The sequence below is a fragment of the Lepeophtheirus salmonis genome, chromosome 3 (assembly GCF_016086655.4).
Source record: "Lepeophtheirus salmonis chromosome 3, UVic_Lsal_1.4, whole genome shotgun sequence".
In the NCBI taxonomy this organism is placed as follows: Eukaryota; Metazoa; Arthropoda; class Copepoda; order Siphonostomatoida; family Caligidae; genus Lepeophtheirus; species Lepeophtheirus salmonis.
Window position 1 is genome coordinate 4,032,441 of NC_052133.2, and position 19,912 is coordinate 4,052,352.

The following is a 19,912-nucleotide window of genomic DNA, read 5'->3' on the forward strand; positions in this document are numbered from 1 at the left end:
TTTTGAGTTTTTATGGGAAAAGGAGAAATGCGTCGTTCAATAATTATATAAAGCATTCAAACCCCAAATTGAATATATATGTTCAGTAAAGGGTGTCAGCAATACAAATTTTGATAAATCTCCTTTGTAGACATCTCAAAGATTGCATTTAAATACTTAGAAACAATAAAGATTTCTCCGTGGGTTTGGCTGGAATGTTAAGGTATAAAGTAGTTTTTTATTAAAGTATAATACGAATGTTTTTAAGTATAGATAGAGTTATATAAAAGTATGCCCTTTTGGTCTGAAAAAACAAAAACAACAGGAAATTAATGTGGTAATCCTGACAATTTGAAGAATACTTGGGATGAAAAGCAGCTTTATATAATCAGCTGAAAGCAGCCATGATTTGAATTTAAATAAGCGCTAATCATACTACGGTTAAAGTAGAGCTTTGCAACTACAAAGAGTCTTGAATCCTTTAAGTTCATATTTTTACAATTATATCTAATCGTGTTGTTTGTGCCTCTTCAAAAAAGTATATATTTTTTCAGTTATGAAAGTTTTGTTTTCACTTATAGTTTTAAGACTAATATACTCTCTTTTAGAATATAATAAGTGTTGGACTCATCTATATTGGCTAAAAAAATTAGTTATAAAGTAAATATTCATTAACAAAAACATTTAATGAAACCAAACATATTTTTGCAGAATAAATTACTTAAACAGTATATATGAATAATAGTATACAATTAATATTTGGCTCACATACAATTTTTCTGAGGAATCCATGGAGTTTAAATATTATGATCAAATGAAAGGGGCCCATTTTATATTTTGGAATTGGATGGAGTTTAAAGAAAGAGGGGAAGTGTTGAAGGATTATACATAAGGTAAACCATTGAAATCGAAAATTGAAATTATGGCGAGGAGATGTATTTAGTGGTGAAAAAAACAATAACAAGAATATTTGTGGTCGTTAGCAATAATCATTTTAAATGAATCCTCTAAGGATGTGATATACGTGTGTTGCGATAACACATAATCAAAGCTGCTGGAGACATTTAAGAGAATATAAATGATTAATCTTCTAAATGTATACATGCATATATATATATATATTTATATATTCATAATAATTCCACATAAAACTACGTGTATGAAAAATATAGCACATATGTATTTTTATATATTTTTTTCTAATTTAGATTAAAAATATTTTTCATTAATTTTCTTTGTTTGTAGAACTAATCCTGATGTTATCATACACATATTTATAAAAATATACACATATAGTAGGCTCTAATTATTATATGAGTCTTAAATGTGTTTAAAAGAAAGAGTAAATGCCGTTACAGAGTATCATTTATGTATACATTTATATATATAGTTAAAATATCCTCTCAATGAAAAAAATATTGTTAGAAGAATGTTAATTTAGAGTTTATAATTATTATTTAAATATATGCTTTTAAAAATGTATTTTAAATTGAAAATGTTTGTATAAAAAAAAAAAAGAAGAAGTGTTTTAGAAAGACGTGTATGATAAAAAGGTTTATTCATTTCATAGGTAATTTTGTATATGTTAAAATATGACGGAAATATCGGTACGAGCTGTGCCATAATCATGTTTTTTTTAAGGAGTGGCTGGTAGAAGTGACTATTACTAAAAAAAATACTACGAATAAAAAATTCTATCTATTATAGGGGTATATTGTATCAGTTTTCCAACACGTCATACTTTTTAATAATAAGAAAAAAAACTTAACTATGATCTGTATCTATATATTTTAATATTACATCTTATTCTCTTGGATCCCCTAAATAATACTAAAACAAAGAAAACAATGATGTAATCTTGATCCATGGTAGATACAAGAAAAAATTGTAGTGTCGTAAGTAATAATTTCCTTCGGTCTCATCCGTCAGTCTACTGATTTACTCTGAGCCCCCGACTCCCGACATACACCAAAACAGAGAAACTCACAGCCTCTTCTACATAAAGAGACCTTCCATCTTTTGTTATGATCCTCCAATGTGCAAATTGTACGAATATCTCGACAAATTTGACATCTCTCTCGTCCTTTTTAATATTTTTTTTGTCACATCGCTTCTTTGGCGATGTTATTTTCATATTATGAAAAGGTTGCAATAATTGAATTTCAACTTTCTGCTGTCAATGTTTCCAACTTTGTGCAAAGGAAGGCATGTAACATTAATTTCAACTGTTACCATTTTCTTACTTTGCAATTTTTTGAAATGATTCATAATAAAAAAGTTACATTATATTCTCTGGATTTATTGAAGTCCCAGCCTTGTTAACACAAGTCATTAGGTAAAGTTTGGTGTTGTGGTGGTCTTTAAAGTCCAAGGAGTTTTTGTAAACTTAGGTTAAAAAGTCAAGTAGATTTAAGTTTAAGATATGCGGAGCAAGATTTCTTTAGTCCATAAGCTAGTTCTCCTGACCTTAGTTGAAAGTCAGCCGCAAAACAATATTTAATTTTGTTTTCGACCTCCAAGCGCTTGGACAGCGTGTAAATTAACATCTAAAAGGATTCAGTCTGCTTAGAAATCTCCTTTTTAGGGAATTCTCGTGGAGGATTGTGGAAATTTAATTTAGTTTTTCGTATTGGTCTGCCATATTTTTTTATGAAATTAAACAGTTTTAGACGCATGTATTCATTTGAGTGAAGTTATTTGGAGCAACTTTCTTCTTAGCGTAATTCGATTGAGCGAGGATTAATATAGGTGAGCTTTTATTTAGCGAGGTTAAGTTCAGCAATATTTTCATTTAATAAATATTACAAAATAAAAGACATCATTATTATACAAAAAAATGACCTGAAACCTAAGTTTTTCGTATATTACATTAACAACGAGAATGATTGGAGTATGTTTATTCTTTTTTTATATCTTAATCCAAGAATACCTTTTGATTGAATATTTTGACACCATCACACTCAATGAGCTTTTTATAAATTCTTTCCTCACAGAAACATATAATGTTGAAATGAAATCTGTCAAGAGCCTCAGTTTCTCCTACTACGCGCATTTGATTTTAAACACCATCTTCCTTGAGTATTATATGAAAATTTGGCTGAAATTAATCTCGCTAAAAGAAGCCATCTCAAATAAATCATTCCTCAATTGAATTTTGTAAGATTACCTTCCCTCAGAATAACTTCACTCAAATTAGTGGACACGAGTTTTAGCAAGTACAGAAAAATAAAAATTCCGTTCGTTTGTATATTTAAACTTTTTAAAAGTTGAGTTGAAATGTTTTAAAATTAAACACTATATACAATATATTTGATAATATTTACTTGCTTGAGAGTGAAAATCTGAAAATCAAATCAGGTTTCCATTTAATTTAAATACAATGCAGTTTCTTTAACAAAAGTCCACCTTTTGTAAATATTTGCATCATACAGATATTTAAATATGTTGATTTTGTGGTCCATTGGTATATCAATGATTTATAATATAAAAGAGTAGTAAATCACTTTTTTATTTGTAAAATCTATAAATTATGATCATATAGAGATATTTAATGTTTTTATTTATTCTGACAATTTCCGATTTCATTGCAGATAAATACAAATATTTATAATTTACATGAATTGTAACGTTTCAATAATTTATTTTTGACTCACAATAAAAATGTACATATGTTTGAGGATACAAATACAATTTCAACGGCACATTTAGCCAAAAAATTCAATTAAAATACAAATAACACAACCTTTAGAGGCATACATTTGTGGGGCATCAACATAACAACAATTTTTATCAATATCTATATTAGGAGGTCACCCTAATTTATTTTTTCTTTATATACACATACAGACATACTTGAGACAATTATAGGTTTTGTATTCAAATTTATGAGATGTGTTAAGATTGCCTAGAAGTTAAGCTATAGTTTCAAAATAATTTTAGATTTCGAAGGCTTATATTGGTCTGATATGGCCTTTCAAATAAAATCTATCTTTTTTCTTTCTTTTATTATGACGATCAATTTTGGCTTCAATATAAGTGCATTTTGCAGTACATTCAAAGAGTTCATATGAAATAATTGCTGATAGAAATGATTTATATTTGTCAAAAAATACTAATGTAATTCAATGCTAAGAAAAAATCATTCTTGCTTGTTTTTGTGTTGATGGGCCACCTATGTAAATTAAACTTTATTTGATATACACGTTTGTATGTCAAATTTATTTTTCACCAATTTTATTTTTATTGAACCATTTGAGTGCTTTACGTAAGCTTGAAAAATAATATTTTGATGAAAATCTTCTTTGCCAATTTCATACTTTTAAATGAGTTAATATTTTGAAAGCACTTTCGTCTTTATGTACATACATACAATTAAGAATATACAATTTTATGTATTATATATCCATCAATCAAAGACGTAAATAGTCTAAGACTACTCAAATAACTGATAAAATTTTTAGCATGTAAACCATTTGAAACACTATGCTGAACATATATGTTTTTATTTTTACACCAAGTAGCAGGTAAATTCAATTGTGTCTGGTTGCTTATGTGAAAATTTATTTGATACAATTTTTTAGCATATATCATTAGAATCTTAACTGAGCTTTAAGATGTATAGCTTGAATGATGGAGTTACTAGCTTTCAATAAGTATATATTAAAATCCTCTAATACAGCGGTTTTCAAACTGTTGGTGGTGTGTAAAGGCTTTAGTAAAGGAAAGGAAACAGTTTTTATTAAAAGGTAATTTTAATAATATCAAAATCATTCAATATGTCTTTTATAAAGAATGATGATCCAAAAAAAACATATTTAATTGGTCTAATTTTAAAAGTTTTTTTATGCTTTGATAACTTCTGGGGAAGGATTTTCAAGAAACCAGAGCAAGATAGAAGATTTTATTATACAATATAAGGCCTCAATATTCTCAGTCTACAGTGTAGGCTTATGATATTTGTACATTAAATACCAGGATCTTGATATGGTGAGGATTTTTGTTCAAACCAATTGAGAAAAAAAATAACCTTTTAAAGTTGTACAAAAAAATGAATTTTAAACTCCATCATTTAAGAAAACTTTATGTATATATTTTTTTGAAAATAATGCTTATCTATCTAAAATTAGATGAAAGAATCTGGCAGTCATGTTCAGCTAGTAAACTATAAAGGTATACGTCTCCATTAATTTACAACTTATTGACAAATAATTATAGTATTTTTATTACAAACAATATGTAATTATTAATGCTGAAAGGTATCCAGTCACCATCTTTGGATAAAAGTGCATGACGGGCGATTATAAAAGATATAGTTAGCTCGGGTGTTGAATATTTTCCATATTATATTATTATTATATAAACTGTACAACGAAAATAATATTAATGTAAACTCCTAAGTCAGTGTTTAATTCCAACAATTAATTTATTTATTGAATAAATGTATATAAAAATTTAATGACTAAAGAAATTGCACTAAAAAAATTATACGACATTTAATTTAGTTAGGGTAATTTGTGTTACTTATAGTTGGGCCCAATCTATGGGAAGATTTCAGACATTGAGATTTTTTAGGTATGTTGTAACCTAGAATATGGATTTATTTGACTTAATTATACTACAAGTAAGATCCAACTAAATTACTTTTTTATAAATATATACTTTTGCAACAAACACAATATCAACAAGATAAATAAGATCAACAGCTACAAACGATAAATACTTAATAATATTACCACAAGCTAAATATTAGAACTACATTCCATCATTCTTCTATGTTATATTTATATAATTATCATTAATGAATATAATTTCAATAAAAGATTCGTCAAATTAATTTACTTATATAACACATATAAAATTTAAACAATACCTATTTATCATATAATCATTTAAAATAGAATTACAATATGCATCAAATTTATCAATATATTTTAACATCTTTTTTTTAACGATTTTGAGAGTTGAAGTAAAATTTTTTGGGCTGTTCCTGTGGAAATCGATATTTCATGTACAATTGTTCATTATTTTATTTTCTCTCAAAAAAAGTTTGAGCTCCAATGAACGGTAGCAACTCAAAATTTCAGAAAGTTTTAAAAATCAAAAGAGTAGTATTTCATTATTTTTGTAGAAATCAATCTTTAATGCCCAATTTTGGATTATTTTATTGCCTCTCATAATTTTTTTTACTAAATGATCTTAAAGTTTTTAAAGAAATATTTAGAAACAAAAATTTAATTTACTTCTACAAAACTTACTTTCTTCGAAAAGTTCATTTGACTTTGTTCTATTTTATTAAAAAAATTACTTTTCAACAAAAGTAACTAACTTCGCTTGGAAAATACATACAAACATCTTAATTAAATTTATACTTCCAAATATTTCTTTTTGAAACTTTAAGATCATTTAGTAAAATACAAATTCTTTCATTTGGGAGCCAATAACATAATGGAAAATTGGGCATGAAATATTGATTTCTGCAGAGACAGCCAGATAAATTTCCTTTTAGCTCTCAAAGGAATTAATATAAAAATCAAGGAATATTAAACAGCTTTCAATAGTTTTTAGAGCAATTTCGACAAAAAAGATCTATACATATATAAATTATAAATATACATTATACACGCATGTAAAAACATGCGTGTATAATATATATTTATTTACTACCAGTAGCATCTGGGGTTGCAAACAGTTATAAGGCGTTGATCAATAGACATACTTTGCTTTAGTAAAATTTATGTATATACTGTGTTGATTTATAAGATATCTTTCCCAGAAATCCTCAGTGATTAGAAAAATGAGTAGAGAAAAATTAAAAAATAAATATTTGTTCCAGTTGCCTACAACCAAGTAATATCGCATCCTAAAAAATATGTAGGATAACAAACATAAATATATATGTATTTCCTTTTCTATTCTTTTTTCACATGGTCAATAGGTTATACAGTATAAACTTGGGGTCTTGAGGTAGATTAAAAACCACCCCTGCAGCTTCAAGAACCATAAAGGACAACTCTAATTTCAGAATATTTTTATATTATGATAGCTTCCACGGTCTATTTATATTCAATCGGTTCTCTACAGATGAGAAAAATATCAACGTTTCCTTAAATGGGACAGATCGGTAAAGGAAGCATTACATAAGTTGTTACCGTAATTTCTAAACCTTTTTAACTTTTATATATTGAATGATAAATTGATCGTAGAGAAACACCCTTTGACTAAATATTTTAGAAAATTTACTAAATTTTATTCAATAATTTATAAATTACTCAATATAACTGATTATTTTATCAACTACCTCCCTTAGACGTGGTCTCCTTTCCTTGAGATCCCTGCCGAAACCATAAAAGAGCAACTTTGAACCCGTTTCGGAATTGTTCTAAGGAAACATATTTTGATAATGAGGCCAAGATTCGGTTGTATTGATGTTTGAATTGTTGATCCAGGTTCCATTTCTTCTCATCCGAAAAGACAATATTTCCTCTCCGTGTTATAAGTTCCAATAACGTTTTATTTCTTTGAATCCATTTCATCTGTGCATTTTCCGTGAGATTCTGACGCTAATGGAACTTTGAAGAAGCCATCCCTAGGTCCTTATGGATGATTCGATTCATCGAAGTCCTTGACACGTTGATCTCCTTAGCCATTGATCTGTTTTGGTTTCTGTATATTTTTAATTTAACTTTCCGGACGTTGTTGGGCGTCCACTTCTTGGTTTATCATCAACGTTTCCAGTCTTTTGAATGTTTTCAACGTTATATTTAACAGAACTGAGACGGATTCAAGGTCTCGAAATCTGATAAATTTGAAGGGGTCATTTGCCAGCACGATGGAAACCCTCTACTGCTCTTCTTAGATGACGCATCTTGACTAATAAAAATATCTTAAATGTTCTTCTTTTTATAACAGAAGAGATGGATTGAATTCAGATTATATAACAACCAATCAGATTACAGGTAGTTTACTTTATCGTCAAATTTAAGAGGTTTTAGACTTTTAGACACCCTTGTATATAGGTTAATTGTGGGTATTTTTCCGTTGCTGGCAGTTTTCTTGCAGATAATTTCCATTGGCAATTTTCCCGCAGGCAATATTCTACTGATTACAATATCCTTATGGGTAATTTTCGGATGACTAAATTCCTATGGCAATATTCCAGATGTCAATCTTCCTAAAGTATGTACATATATAAAAAATCCACCTCAAATATTACAAGGTAAAACGTGGTACAAATAACTCGCAAGTCTATAATTAATGGTCCGTCATTGTAATACATAACAAGTGTACAAAAGACTAATGCTGCATTTTTATTAAAGCTCCACTATGTTTATGAAAATATACCCTCACTATTTTTTGTATATGTGCCCCACCAACACAAAAACAAGATAGAATGATTCTTTTCCAAATAGAGTGTATGCAGACTACATTTGTAGTCTTGTACGAATGATGCTCAATTTCTATTTTTATATCTATGTGGCAAATTATTTTTATTATCCTTTACCTGAAAATAACACTTAAATTAGCTGAAATGGATCGTCACAATAATAAATAAAGAGAAATTGATTTTATTTAAAAAGCCATATCGGGGCAAATATAAGTTCTTAGATCAAATAAAGGTTTCAAACTATAGCCTAAATTCACAGTCATCTTATTTCTTCTCATAAATTTAAATACCAGGGCTATAACTTAGTTAAATGTACCTATGAAATATTGGGTAGTATGTATATTTGACGCAAAAAAAAGTTGGGATTTTTTCTTAGTATTAATATTTGTCAATGTTGTTTTTACTTTGATGCACTTCAAATTCAATTGGATTGATGTATTTTTATTTTTTTCTAAAGATATTGCACATTACAACCCTTGTCATCTGCTGAATACTATGTACGTGCCTAAGAGTGGATTATTAATTTTCCTTTATCCAACTCTAGAAGAGAAAAAATGTTCGCAAACTCTTTAAATGTAACATTTTTCTTATACGTTTGAGTTGCTGATTAATTGTTTTGCCTTAACCCTCGTGTTTAAATACCTTTTTCTAAGTTTAATATTTATGTTTTTAAAATGTTAAATATAAATGTTCTATGAGTTGAAAAACGAAGGATATTTTTTATTTGTTCATGAAATAATCTACCACGTATATTTTAATTTATTTAATGTATAGGATATTTCACGTCAGGTCACCATTTCAGAAGTAGGCATTTTAAAAAGGGGAATCAACAACATAATTACTTGTTATGTATTTAAATGTCATAATAGAATTCACAAACATAATGATTTTTCTATCTATCAGAACTGTATCTCTCTCTTTCAATTTATTGACCACCTATCCATACATTCGACTGATTACTAGATATTGGGAAAATATTGGAATCTCAATGGGTGCAAAAACCATGTTGAAATAATGTTATATATAAATAATATGGTAGCTCTGTGAGACAAACAAATAATTGACTATATCATTATTAAGTGCCCCCCTTGTTTTCTAATTACATTAGAGCCTTCAATATAAGGAAGAACAATAAATAAGAAAGAATATTTAATACATAAAATAACAAATATTTTCCTGTTTAAATTTTTCTAAAATTTACGCTAGCCAAAATTACACATATTTTCAAATCTTTAACGTAGTGTTTTCCTACAAAACTTATAATTTAATATACATTCCTTCGTAAGCTGACGATTTATCTACTACTCTTTCCCTTATTAGTATTTGAAATGATCACAAATTGTATTTTAATTAGTTACTATTGTTCAGTTGTGAATAATTTACACATTACTATTAAAGAATAATACAACTGTTCAGAAGACTAAACTGATTTTGGATCTTTTTTATTTCAATTTTTTGGGGAAAAAAGGTTGAGACATAAAATAAGGACAACAATGTACTAATAGATATGGATTACACAAAAGAACGATTGGAACAAAATAAAATATTTGTGTTTCTGTAATACATTAATTGTCATAACATTTCCTTATTTTTTTCTATAATTTAATATCCTTACTCCCTTGAATGTAATCATAGTAAATATATTAATATTATATTTTTAAAGAACTGTGAGAATGCCAAATTGTCGTATTGCCCTAGGATGTAAAACATATCATCTTCTTTATGAATAAATAGAGAATACTAATACATAATGATTACATAAGATCCAAAGGAATTTCACAGAGAGATAAATTGATAAATTCTATCAAAAAAATTAGGACCAATTAGACTTTAAATACCAAAAACTCTAATGTTGAATTCCTTAAAATATGTAAAAGACGTAGTAACTCAAATATGTAACTCTCCGCATTATTAAAAAATTAAATATTGTAGTTTTATTTTTCTATGAAGAAACTTGGAAAAACGATATCCTCAGAAAGTTAATTATTATATGTAAATTTGGAAAGCAATCAATCTTTATTTTTAGCCTCTACTCAGCAAATAGATGTGTACTACTTTCCACATATAATTGTAAAAGAAGAATAAAAATCTGGTAATGATTTTCGTAACGAGCAAGCATCATGGGTGGGAAAACGTTTTCTGTATTCACGATACATTTTGATAAAGAAAAAAAGGATCATGTTATGTAAAGTTAAAACCGAAAAATATTTGATAAGAAAGGCTGTACTACCAACCAAAGAAAAATATTAAAATTGAATGGTTAATTTCACATATTTATTGGTACACATATGGAATATAAGTCAAATATTTAATAATAAATTCGTTTCTATTAATGCTGAATTCCCAGTTTTTTTGTGTTTTTTTTTGTGATGTATATTTATTAATCTATTAAATATCATTATTGATCTCATTTACGGAAAAGTTTTCAATATATCCGAATTTAAAAAAAAAATCAATTATTTATTTTTTATTGAGCTATATTAGTTAGGACAAATAATGTATTTTTACTGTTCCATAGCATGTTTGTGTATCCCATTTTCATTATTAAAAAAAAGAACTTCTAAATTACCAGTCAATACGGCTACCATTTAATTTGTACAGTTAATATAATCAATATATTCTAAATATCAATTTTTAAGTAAGAAAATTTTATGTTAAATTTTAGTATGTAAATCAAAATATTAAAAATTGCACGTGTTAATTTTTATTCTTGGTTGAATATTACAATTTCATACTTATGTTTTTATAAGCATTCACAACTACATATTTACATTGAAGCAATTAACTCATCTGCTTGGACTGAAAAATAGTCTGTTTTTGATATATAAATTGTTTTTTTTTCTTCAAAACAATTACGTGAAAATTGAACTAAATCAGCATTACAATATAAGAAATTATAATATCAATTAAAAGAAAATTATAAAATATAGATTTTTAAGTTACTAAAATGAAAAATAATGAGAAATTACATTTTTTTAAAGGTAAAAATATATGTTTTGTTGTAAGTACTATGCATTTTTTTGCGTGCGAATTTTGTTGTATTTAGTAATGTAAAGAAGGTTTTTTACATTATAACACCATTCCAACTATTATTTAATTTTCGAGCTTAGAACATCAAATCTGCTGTGGAACTACGAGTGTGTTTGCTTGTTAATGACGGAGAAAATTTTTGAGATGTTATATATATAAGTCCTTGTAAGATTTAGAGTATAGTTGAGGAACATTAGAGGGGTAATTCCCACCTATGTCCTTGTTTGATATAAAGTGAGACTTGTTTTTATATCCATCAACTTAAGGAAAATTTTATGAAGCATCATGACATCTAAGCTGTTCCCCTCTCTAACATTCTTCAAATTGTCAGAGTTACCAGTGTATTTTTCTTTTACATACCTAAAATGCTTAAGATTTACATGCCTATTTATGATTTAAATACATTCTATTTCATTCAATGAATTTAATCACCTTGAACAAAAAAATAACTCTAAAGGATTTTGAATAAAATTGATCAAAGTTATTTTTCCTTGTTCCTAATATTATACAGTTAAACTTTTTTTGAAATTCAGTGGAAAGAAAACCTATATTTATATCATTTTTTTTCAAATTTAATAGAGGTTCAATGATTTATTCCCCTCCTTTCTGTATATGTGTAGTTATATCTCTTAAAATACCTCTCAACAGATTATATCAAAAGAAGAAAAAAGAATGATCCATTACCTGACATTCATACACTCCAGAATCCTTTGGTGTCACTTTTTTTATTCTAAGTATCCAGTCATTTGATTTTTCCGCGTGAATGATTTCAATCCTTTTATCTGATGTGTACAGATTATGGCCATTCGAAAGAATGTGATAGTCTTCTCTCCTAACAAACGATATCTGAAAAATGAAAAAAAAAAAAATCATTATTCATACATATTTAGCTATTCTTTTGTTATTATAAAAATAAACCAGAACAAAACTTCAAAAATTATTTCTTTAATTGGTTACATTTAAAGATTTTAAAATCTATTAAAATGTAATGCTTTAAAATATAAATAATTTTCAATAAAAATTAAGAAAAGGAGAAAATTTATATATACAAATATTTCATATACATACATGTTTGAGTTAATTATAGGTGTTCTTTTCAAATTTGTGGGATGAGTTAGATACTCAAAAGTTTTAGCTATAGGTTAGAACCTTTATTTAATATATGCTACTTATGCTTGACCTGATGTGGCCTTTCAAAGTCTATCATTTCTCATTCTTTTATTGGGATGATTAATTTTAGCCACTTCAAGCTCAATTTGCATCAACTCTAGAGAGCTCATAAGAACCGTTTATTGATACAAAATGACCTTAATTCTTCAGAGAATACTAATTTAATACAAACCCAATTTGAGAAAAATCATTTTGGATTGTTTTTATGATGATATGTGTACATAGGGAATGAGTTTTTTTGACTTTTATTCAAGATAATTTTCGGTAATAATATTTACTTGATGAAAAAACAAACACACACAGTAAAGAATCAACCATTTTAATAGTTATTGATATAAATATATTACTATAACATTAACATAATATTGAAGGACCTAGTTTTTTATCTGTTAGGGGGCTTACTCAGAAATTTATTGTTTAATTTGTAGTTTAAGATAAAAATAACTACCCTGCAAAAGCATAGGAGGAGTCTATTTCTCTCTTCGTTCTTTCACATAACTATTTATCATGTATATTTGCATTTCGCTATAGGTCATAACTTACAAGTGGGCCATGGATCTCTTATAAGTAGATCGTACAAAGTTGATTAAAAAGCGTACATATAATATCATGTTTTTACTCCTGTGCTGAATATTTCAAGGTCTTAAATTAATATAAGGTACATTGAGAAACTCTTATTAAAAAGATGATTCATCGCTGATATTAACTCTATCCGATAAAAATTAGCAATTCTTGAAGAGTTTAAAAACTCGTTTTTTATTTTTTATGATTCTTTAGTTTGTATTAAAGTAATTATAATTTTATTTATATATAAGCCTATAAAATAAATTTGAAATTATTATATTCGTGAGGTTTTTTGCATATATTACTTAAGTAAATAAGCTTAATTAAAACTCAACATAATATAAATATTACAATAATTGAGGGGTATAAGATTGTATTCATTACCCTAATGTATATATAATACACATGTTATTAGGATGACATTTTTTTATAGATAAAATTTCTTATCCATCTTAACATTTTTACAAATGCACATTTGACATTAATTACATACTATTTCTACTTAAAAAAATCTATATAAATTTCGTAATAAATATCCTTTTTTATACATATATTTTAATTTAATTACAAGTTTCTTTATTACCAATTATTTTATACTTAATGTGACCAGGTATGTATTTTATTACTTAGTTAAAAAGTATGTATTTAGAGCCTACAGATTGGATTTATTGTAGATTAAATCATAGATGAATCTAAAGCAATAGTTCTCCAATTATAAACTGCAAGTTATCTTGGAAATACCAGTCCCACTCTGTATCAAGTTAAGATATAGGCAGGAAGTACTACTTTGTCGATCCTCAATAATACTCTGAGTCCAAGAGAGACTTAAACTTGTAACTTCTCAGCGTTACTCTCCGTCTTTCATGAGCACACCCATTCGTGTTTATACTTTTTACTTAGATGTCCTTTCCTTAAGAATAAAAAAATAATGATGATGACAGATTTAGAAGATAATAAAACACTGTTCAGGTTGACAACAACGATTTAAAAAAAACTACTAGAGTAGTAAACTATATAGCTTATCCTTGTGATTGGTTTATATTTTCAAAATATTGGGCTTGATAATTTAAAAGCTTGAACTTGGGATATCCAAATATAGGGATATTTTTATAAGGGTTTTTGGAGGTAAGTCCCCAGCTTTACGTGACCCTTAAATGTCCCAACTTTCAGTGGCATAACCAAACTTATTAGTCCGTCATTTGAGTGAATAATGACGTAATGTATTAAACAACAACAAGTATCATGGTTCTGATGTAACTAATGCGAGGGGAAAAGTAGTTTCTTATGGCTTCAAATAAGAATTCCAATACTAAGGAAGATTTAAAATCATTTGTGGCGCCTCTAATTATCGTCTTTAATTTTTTAGACACATCCTCATTAGAAGATGGAAAAAGTGACTTCAGGAAACATTCGGAGGATTGAACGTGTAACCTTTTCCAATATTTTGAAACTTGTACAGTTTCCCTGTATGCATTCCAATAGTATCGATTATGTATTACCTTTGACTTGGGTTTGGGGTAGGGTATTTTAAGGTTGAAAGGGAATATTTCTAACAAACTGAAAGCTTGTGCTTAAAAAATATATGCTTGGGCTTGTGTGCTTACATCACTACTCACTTATGGAATAGGAAATATACAATTAGTAAGATATTTCCTTTGTACTACAATGTTACTTATACCTAATCAGTGAAACTCCATTTAATCTATAAGCGGACAAAAGTGTTTCTGAACAAGACAAATATAGCTTGGTCAGTTTTTTGCTCAAAAAACTTTTTTGCACTTCCATCTTGACCTAATATTTACATATGTATATAAAAAAACACAAACTTATTAGTACAACGAATAGCATTATGTAATTTTGAGAAGTATTATGACTAAACCAGTGCAAAAAAAAAAAAAAAAAAAGAAGAGCTATAATCAATATTTCACAAAAATCAACATTTTTCACTTAGGAAAAAATTACATTTATTTTTAGGGAGAAAATGTCCTTTATAGCACATTTATAAAAAGATAATTTTTGTAGATTTTTCTACTTACGTCCAGGAATATTTTTTGACTCTACTAGCTTTGTCTGGTCTGCCACACCTGAGCATTTCCCATTTTACTAAAGCTATTTTACCAAGGGGCTAAACGGCACTTATGTGATCACTTTATGTATGTGGATGCTTTTTTGTCTATTAAGGGACGCTGAGGACACCATGAATAGCTCTATCAAGAACTATGCAGTTCATCCTTTCAAATGAATTCTCAAAAAGGAAAGGATTTTTTTTTGTGAAAGTTTTATAAATTCTAAAATTTAATATTCTTTTTTAAAACCCCTACAACCTATTATGGCATTTTTTCCACAAATATTGGCGCTTTTCTAAACATTTTACGACATATTTAAAAAAGAAAAAAAAAACAAATTTTTCCTACCCTTAATTATGTCGTAAACGTAAAGTGTGTTAATACTTTCTGTATGAGAGCAGACCTTATTGATTACTTTATTCTCTACTTACTCAGAGTCTTAAGTAGGAACATAGACTTAATGTATGAGACAATGATTGAAATAGAATAATATCTTTAGTTGAGTAAAGACTAAAGAAGGCAGAAATTTCCATAGAATAATAACCCACAATGTAGCTCAAATTCTCTTACAATGTTTGAATGGAATACTAATGTTTCTGAATACAATTCTTCTTTTATTTTGTTATTTTTTCTACATACTTGAATTGTAATAGAAGTCAATGATAATACATAATCGTACTAATGTATATACAATACACATGTGCTGTGTCAACATGCAAACAATCTTGAACAAAAATCAAGAATAGGAGGAATTCCTACCATTATTTTTCCCTTCATCAATACATACACCCTATTTTGAGACAAAATCATTCTAGCTTGCTCTAATGTTGACGAGCAACATATAACTATTTAGATAATAATGATGTAAACCCCTTACTTAGGAGTTGTAAGAAAATCTTAGGATCCTCATAATAAAAATGTAACATAAAACTATTCAAATTATTCGTAATAGGTATATGTAGGAAGACTTGGGCTTGTAGTAATACTTTCCTTTTTTGTTTGGCAAACATTAAAAAAGTTATAGGCACTTAATTTACTTTACAGTTTTATAAAATACTGCACAATATTGAAAGAAAAAAATAATCCTTTTCGACAACTTTTCTTCGGGATATTGGTACAAGTTGTTTTTTACAGATGCAATATTTTAGTAAGATGAAGATAAATTTTTTATTATTCGTTATAAAGGGCGATTCAAAACGAGCGGTTTTTGGATTGTAGAAATAAAACACATAAAATATTATAGTATGGTCAAAACTTTATTATGAACCGAAAAAACAATCCTTAACAATTATTTCTAGAAAACAATTCCCGTCATATGTTGGCCGCAACTGGCCTTTAAATGGTCCATTCTTTCGCGCCAATTTTCGATGACGCGTTCGAGCATTGTACCCGGAATCTCACAAATAACTCGCTCCATATTTGGTTCCAATGCTTCAATCGTCGCTGGTTTATCCACATAGACTTTTGCTTTTACGTAGCCCCAAAGAAAAAAGTCTAAACGTGTGATTCCCCAGGGGCAAAACGTGAAATTAATTGCTCACCAAAATGATGTCCCAACCAGTCCATTGTTACGCGCGCTGTGTGGCAAGTGGCACCGTCTTGTTGGGACCAAATATCGTGGAGACCATGTGCTTCAATTTGAGGTACCAAAAAGTGTGTTACCATGGCGCGATAACGTTCGCCGTTCACAGTAACGTGTTGGTTACACTCTCGGCTACGGCACAATATTTTCTATGCTGCCAGCTGTTTGTGGCCTACCAGACGACGAGACATCCCAGCAAGTTGCTTCCCCTTCAAATTTCTCAATTATTCTGCGAATTGTGGATTCTGAAGGTCGATTATGTGGACCATAAATCGGGCGTAATTCGCGAAAAACTACTTTCATAGAACGCTGATTTTCATAGTACAATTGAACAATTTGTACACGTTGTTGTGGCGTATATCTTTCCATAAAGAATTGTAAAACAATACTGAGTAAAAATGACGTATGAATTTGACAGAACTCGCGCGCGCCTGTCAAAAAATCCCTACTGTAAAAAAACCACTCGTTTTGAATCACCCTCTATTAATTGAATTACTTATTATTTTGATATCAGATAATATTCCTGCAATTTTCTTTGAATTTTTGATTTTGCTTTAGTATTTTATTATTATAGTTGATCACACAGGGAGTTATTTGTTAGTTAGGGGGAATTCCAGAGTTATGAACGTTGCATTCAGAGAGATGGAAAATAAGCTTAATATTAATAAATATCAACAATAGTTGATTTGAATTCGATAATTTAATATAAATATTTTAAGTAATACATATTGATATAAAGATGAGCCTGCAATACGAAATGTGTTGAACCTTTGGATCTTGAGAGAAGCGACAAAATACCCAGGGTTACGGATGTTAGGGGAATGGACAAGCTTTTGGATCCCACTGAACACATTTTGAAATCTTTGCGAGTTTATCTTTCAAAACTGACATTGTTAAATATTATTTTGTAGGGAAGGATTTGAGGTACCCAAAAATCATATTTAGAAAAACTTTTTTTTCCTGTTAAAGAAAGAATCGCAAAATATTGTCGTTATGGATGTTACATTTTTGTGTTATGGATGTTACACGTCTGAAATAGACAAAAACACTATAATGAAATAAGACTTTATCCACTTATGTTTAAAGTGGCCCCTTTAAAGGGTAAACCAGTCTGGAGAGCCGACTCTTGTTCAGTTTATTGCTTAGCTTAGGAATATTGTTTGTCAGCCAAACGGAAAGAACCCAGGCCTATCCTGGAAACTGTGGACTGTTCAGTTGGTGAAAAAAGTTATGGAGAGAGCTGGTTGTAAGTACTGTACACATATCTAATGTATGTCTATCCTTTCATTCTTTCCTGTGGAATTACACAGTTCTATCACACACACAACTATCAACCAAATACATATATTAACAAACATTATCACACTCTCACTCAGGGATTTATTAGTTGGTGTTATTTGTTGATTTTTATTTCTTTTTTTGCACGCTAAAGAGCTAGGCATTACAGCATATTACACTCATATTAAAGACATATTGAAACATAAAATCATATTTTAAATGTGAAAATCAAAACTAATGGAACCAACAACACCTCATTTTTTTGCAGGAACTGAATTTTGGTTCCTCTGGCGTCTTTTTGTGGTTCTGGTGGTTGAAGAGAGAAAAGTGTACAGGTATGATGCCTGAGCAGTAGAGGACATCCTTCCCCATGACACAACCTCGACATGACGTACTCCGTGTGTGCCATGAAGGGTGGGTATATCTTCCCACTTGCCCTCTCGCACCTATTTGTCTGTGAAGCTCTTAATCTCCTCAGGAGTCACCTCTTAATTGGTGATGTTTAGGCATCTTTTTGTAGCGACACTGGCAAAATTGGCTACAGTGTGGAAATTCCCTGTCGGCTGAACACAATTGTGCAGACAGCCCGCCTCACCGTTATCCTACACCGTCGACTGCTCCCCGGGCCGTCAAAAAGAAAAAGAAATAATCATTATTAGCTCTTCACTCCATTTATAAGATGCATTCCATAAAGTAATATTTCTACGTATTAGTGTATTTATTTATAAATACAGATACTTATATAATTATAGCTATATGAACAAGTAACGTCTGTAAAGCACGGGGGGAAAAAATACCAATTTGACAATTGTTGCTAATATGTCATCTTTATAAAAGTTAGCTTTGGTTGGAAAGTTTGGTTGATATTGCATTCAAAATGCATGTTTTATAAGAACTTTTCCAAAAAACCTTTATGGACGTTACCTGAGTTGTCCCATAAGCGGACATCTAACAGTACGTTCCACCAGCCAAAGAAATACGCAAAGTACATAACTAATTTACATATTGACACAACAGCCCTTTCTGATAAAAAGTAAGGTTAGAAGACATCCGTAGGATATTTCTTTTTGCCATTCTGACCATTAAGAAAGTCATACAATTTTGTTCACTGAAAAATAAATGTTAGCAGTATTGCGTCTCATGATAGTGAGAAAAACAAGTATTTGTTTGAATATTGTTATCAGATGTATTTGTACTTTAAAATATAGACCTCGATGATTCATTATTAGTAGGTTTTGTTATTAAAATAGCAACTTTATTTTTTCATGGTGAAGTTGACATTTGCATGGAATTGCCTTAAGTACATGATCCTGAAGAAGTTTGGGGGAGAGAAGTTTTACAATCTATAATTTCAATATTATCTTTATTTTCTATAATAAAAGGAATGTCTATTATTGAACACATCCAAAAGTCTATCTTTTAATTTATCAATTTTTTATTATTTAAATAATTTTCCTTAATCTATTACTGAAACTCGTTGCAATCGTACCTGACATCTGGCACATTATCAAAATTTGACAGATAACTAGGTTCGAACTATATCAGACATTTTTTATTATTAAAGATCTTCTCAAGGAAAAAAACAACAAAAACCATCATATATCTGGTCGATCCACACAAAATTAAGCTGGAATGTTTTTCCCCAAAATTATACAATTATCCCTTCGGAAACACCGCTAACCACTCTTAAAGCACCCAAAATTAATCGTTACAATAAAATAATGATAAATTTATATATTTGATTTGAAAACCCATATTAAAGCCAATATAAGTTTTGACATAAAATAAAAGTTTTAATTGGTAGTTAAAATTATTTAGATTTCTTATTTTATCCCACAAAGTAAAGTACAAAGCTTATAA

At 28.7% G+C, this 19,912-nt stretch overlaps 1 protein-coding gene across 1 annotated transcript in view; it reads right to left on the minus strand.

Annotated features, from left to right (window-relative positions):
* Positions 1-19,912, minus strand: part of LOC121114248 (zwei Ig domain protein zig-8) — a 210,556-nt gene that overhangs the window by 79,802 nt on the left and 110,842 nt on the right. Inside the window, exon 3 of the mRNA XM_071886899.1 lies at positions 12,077-12,238. Within this exon, the coding sequence (XP_071743000.1) occupies positions 12,077-12,238 (162 nt within the window). The remainder of the gene's footprint in view (positions 1-12,076; positions 12,239-19,912) is intronic.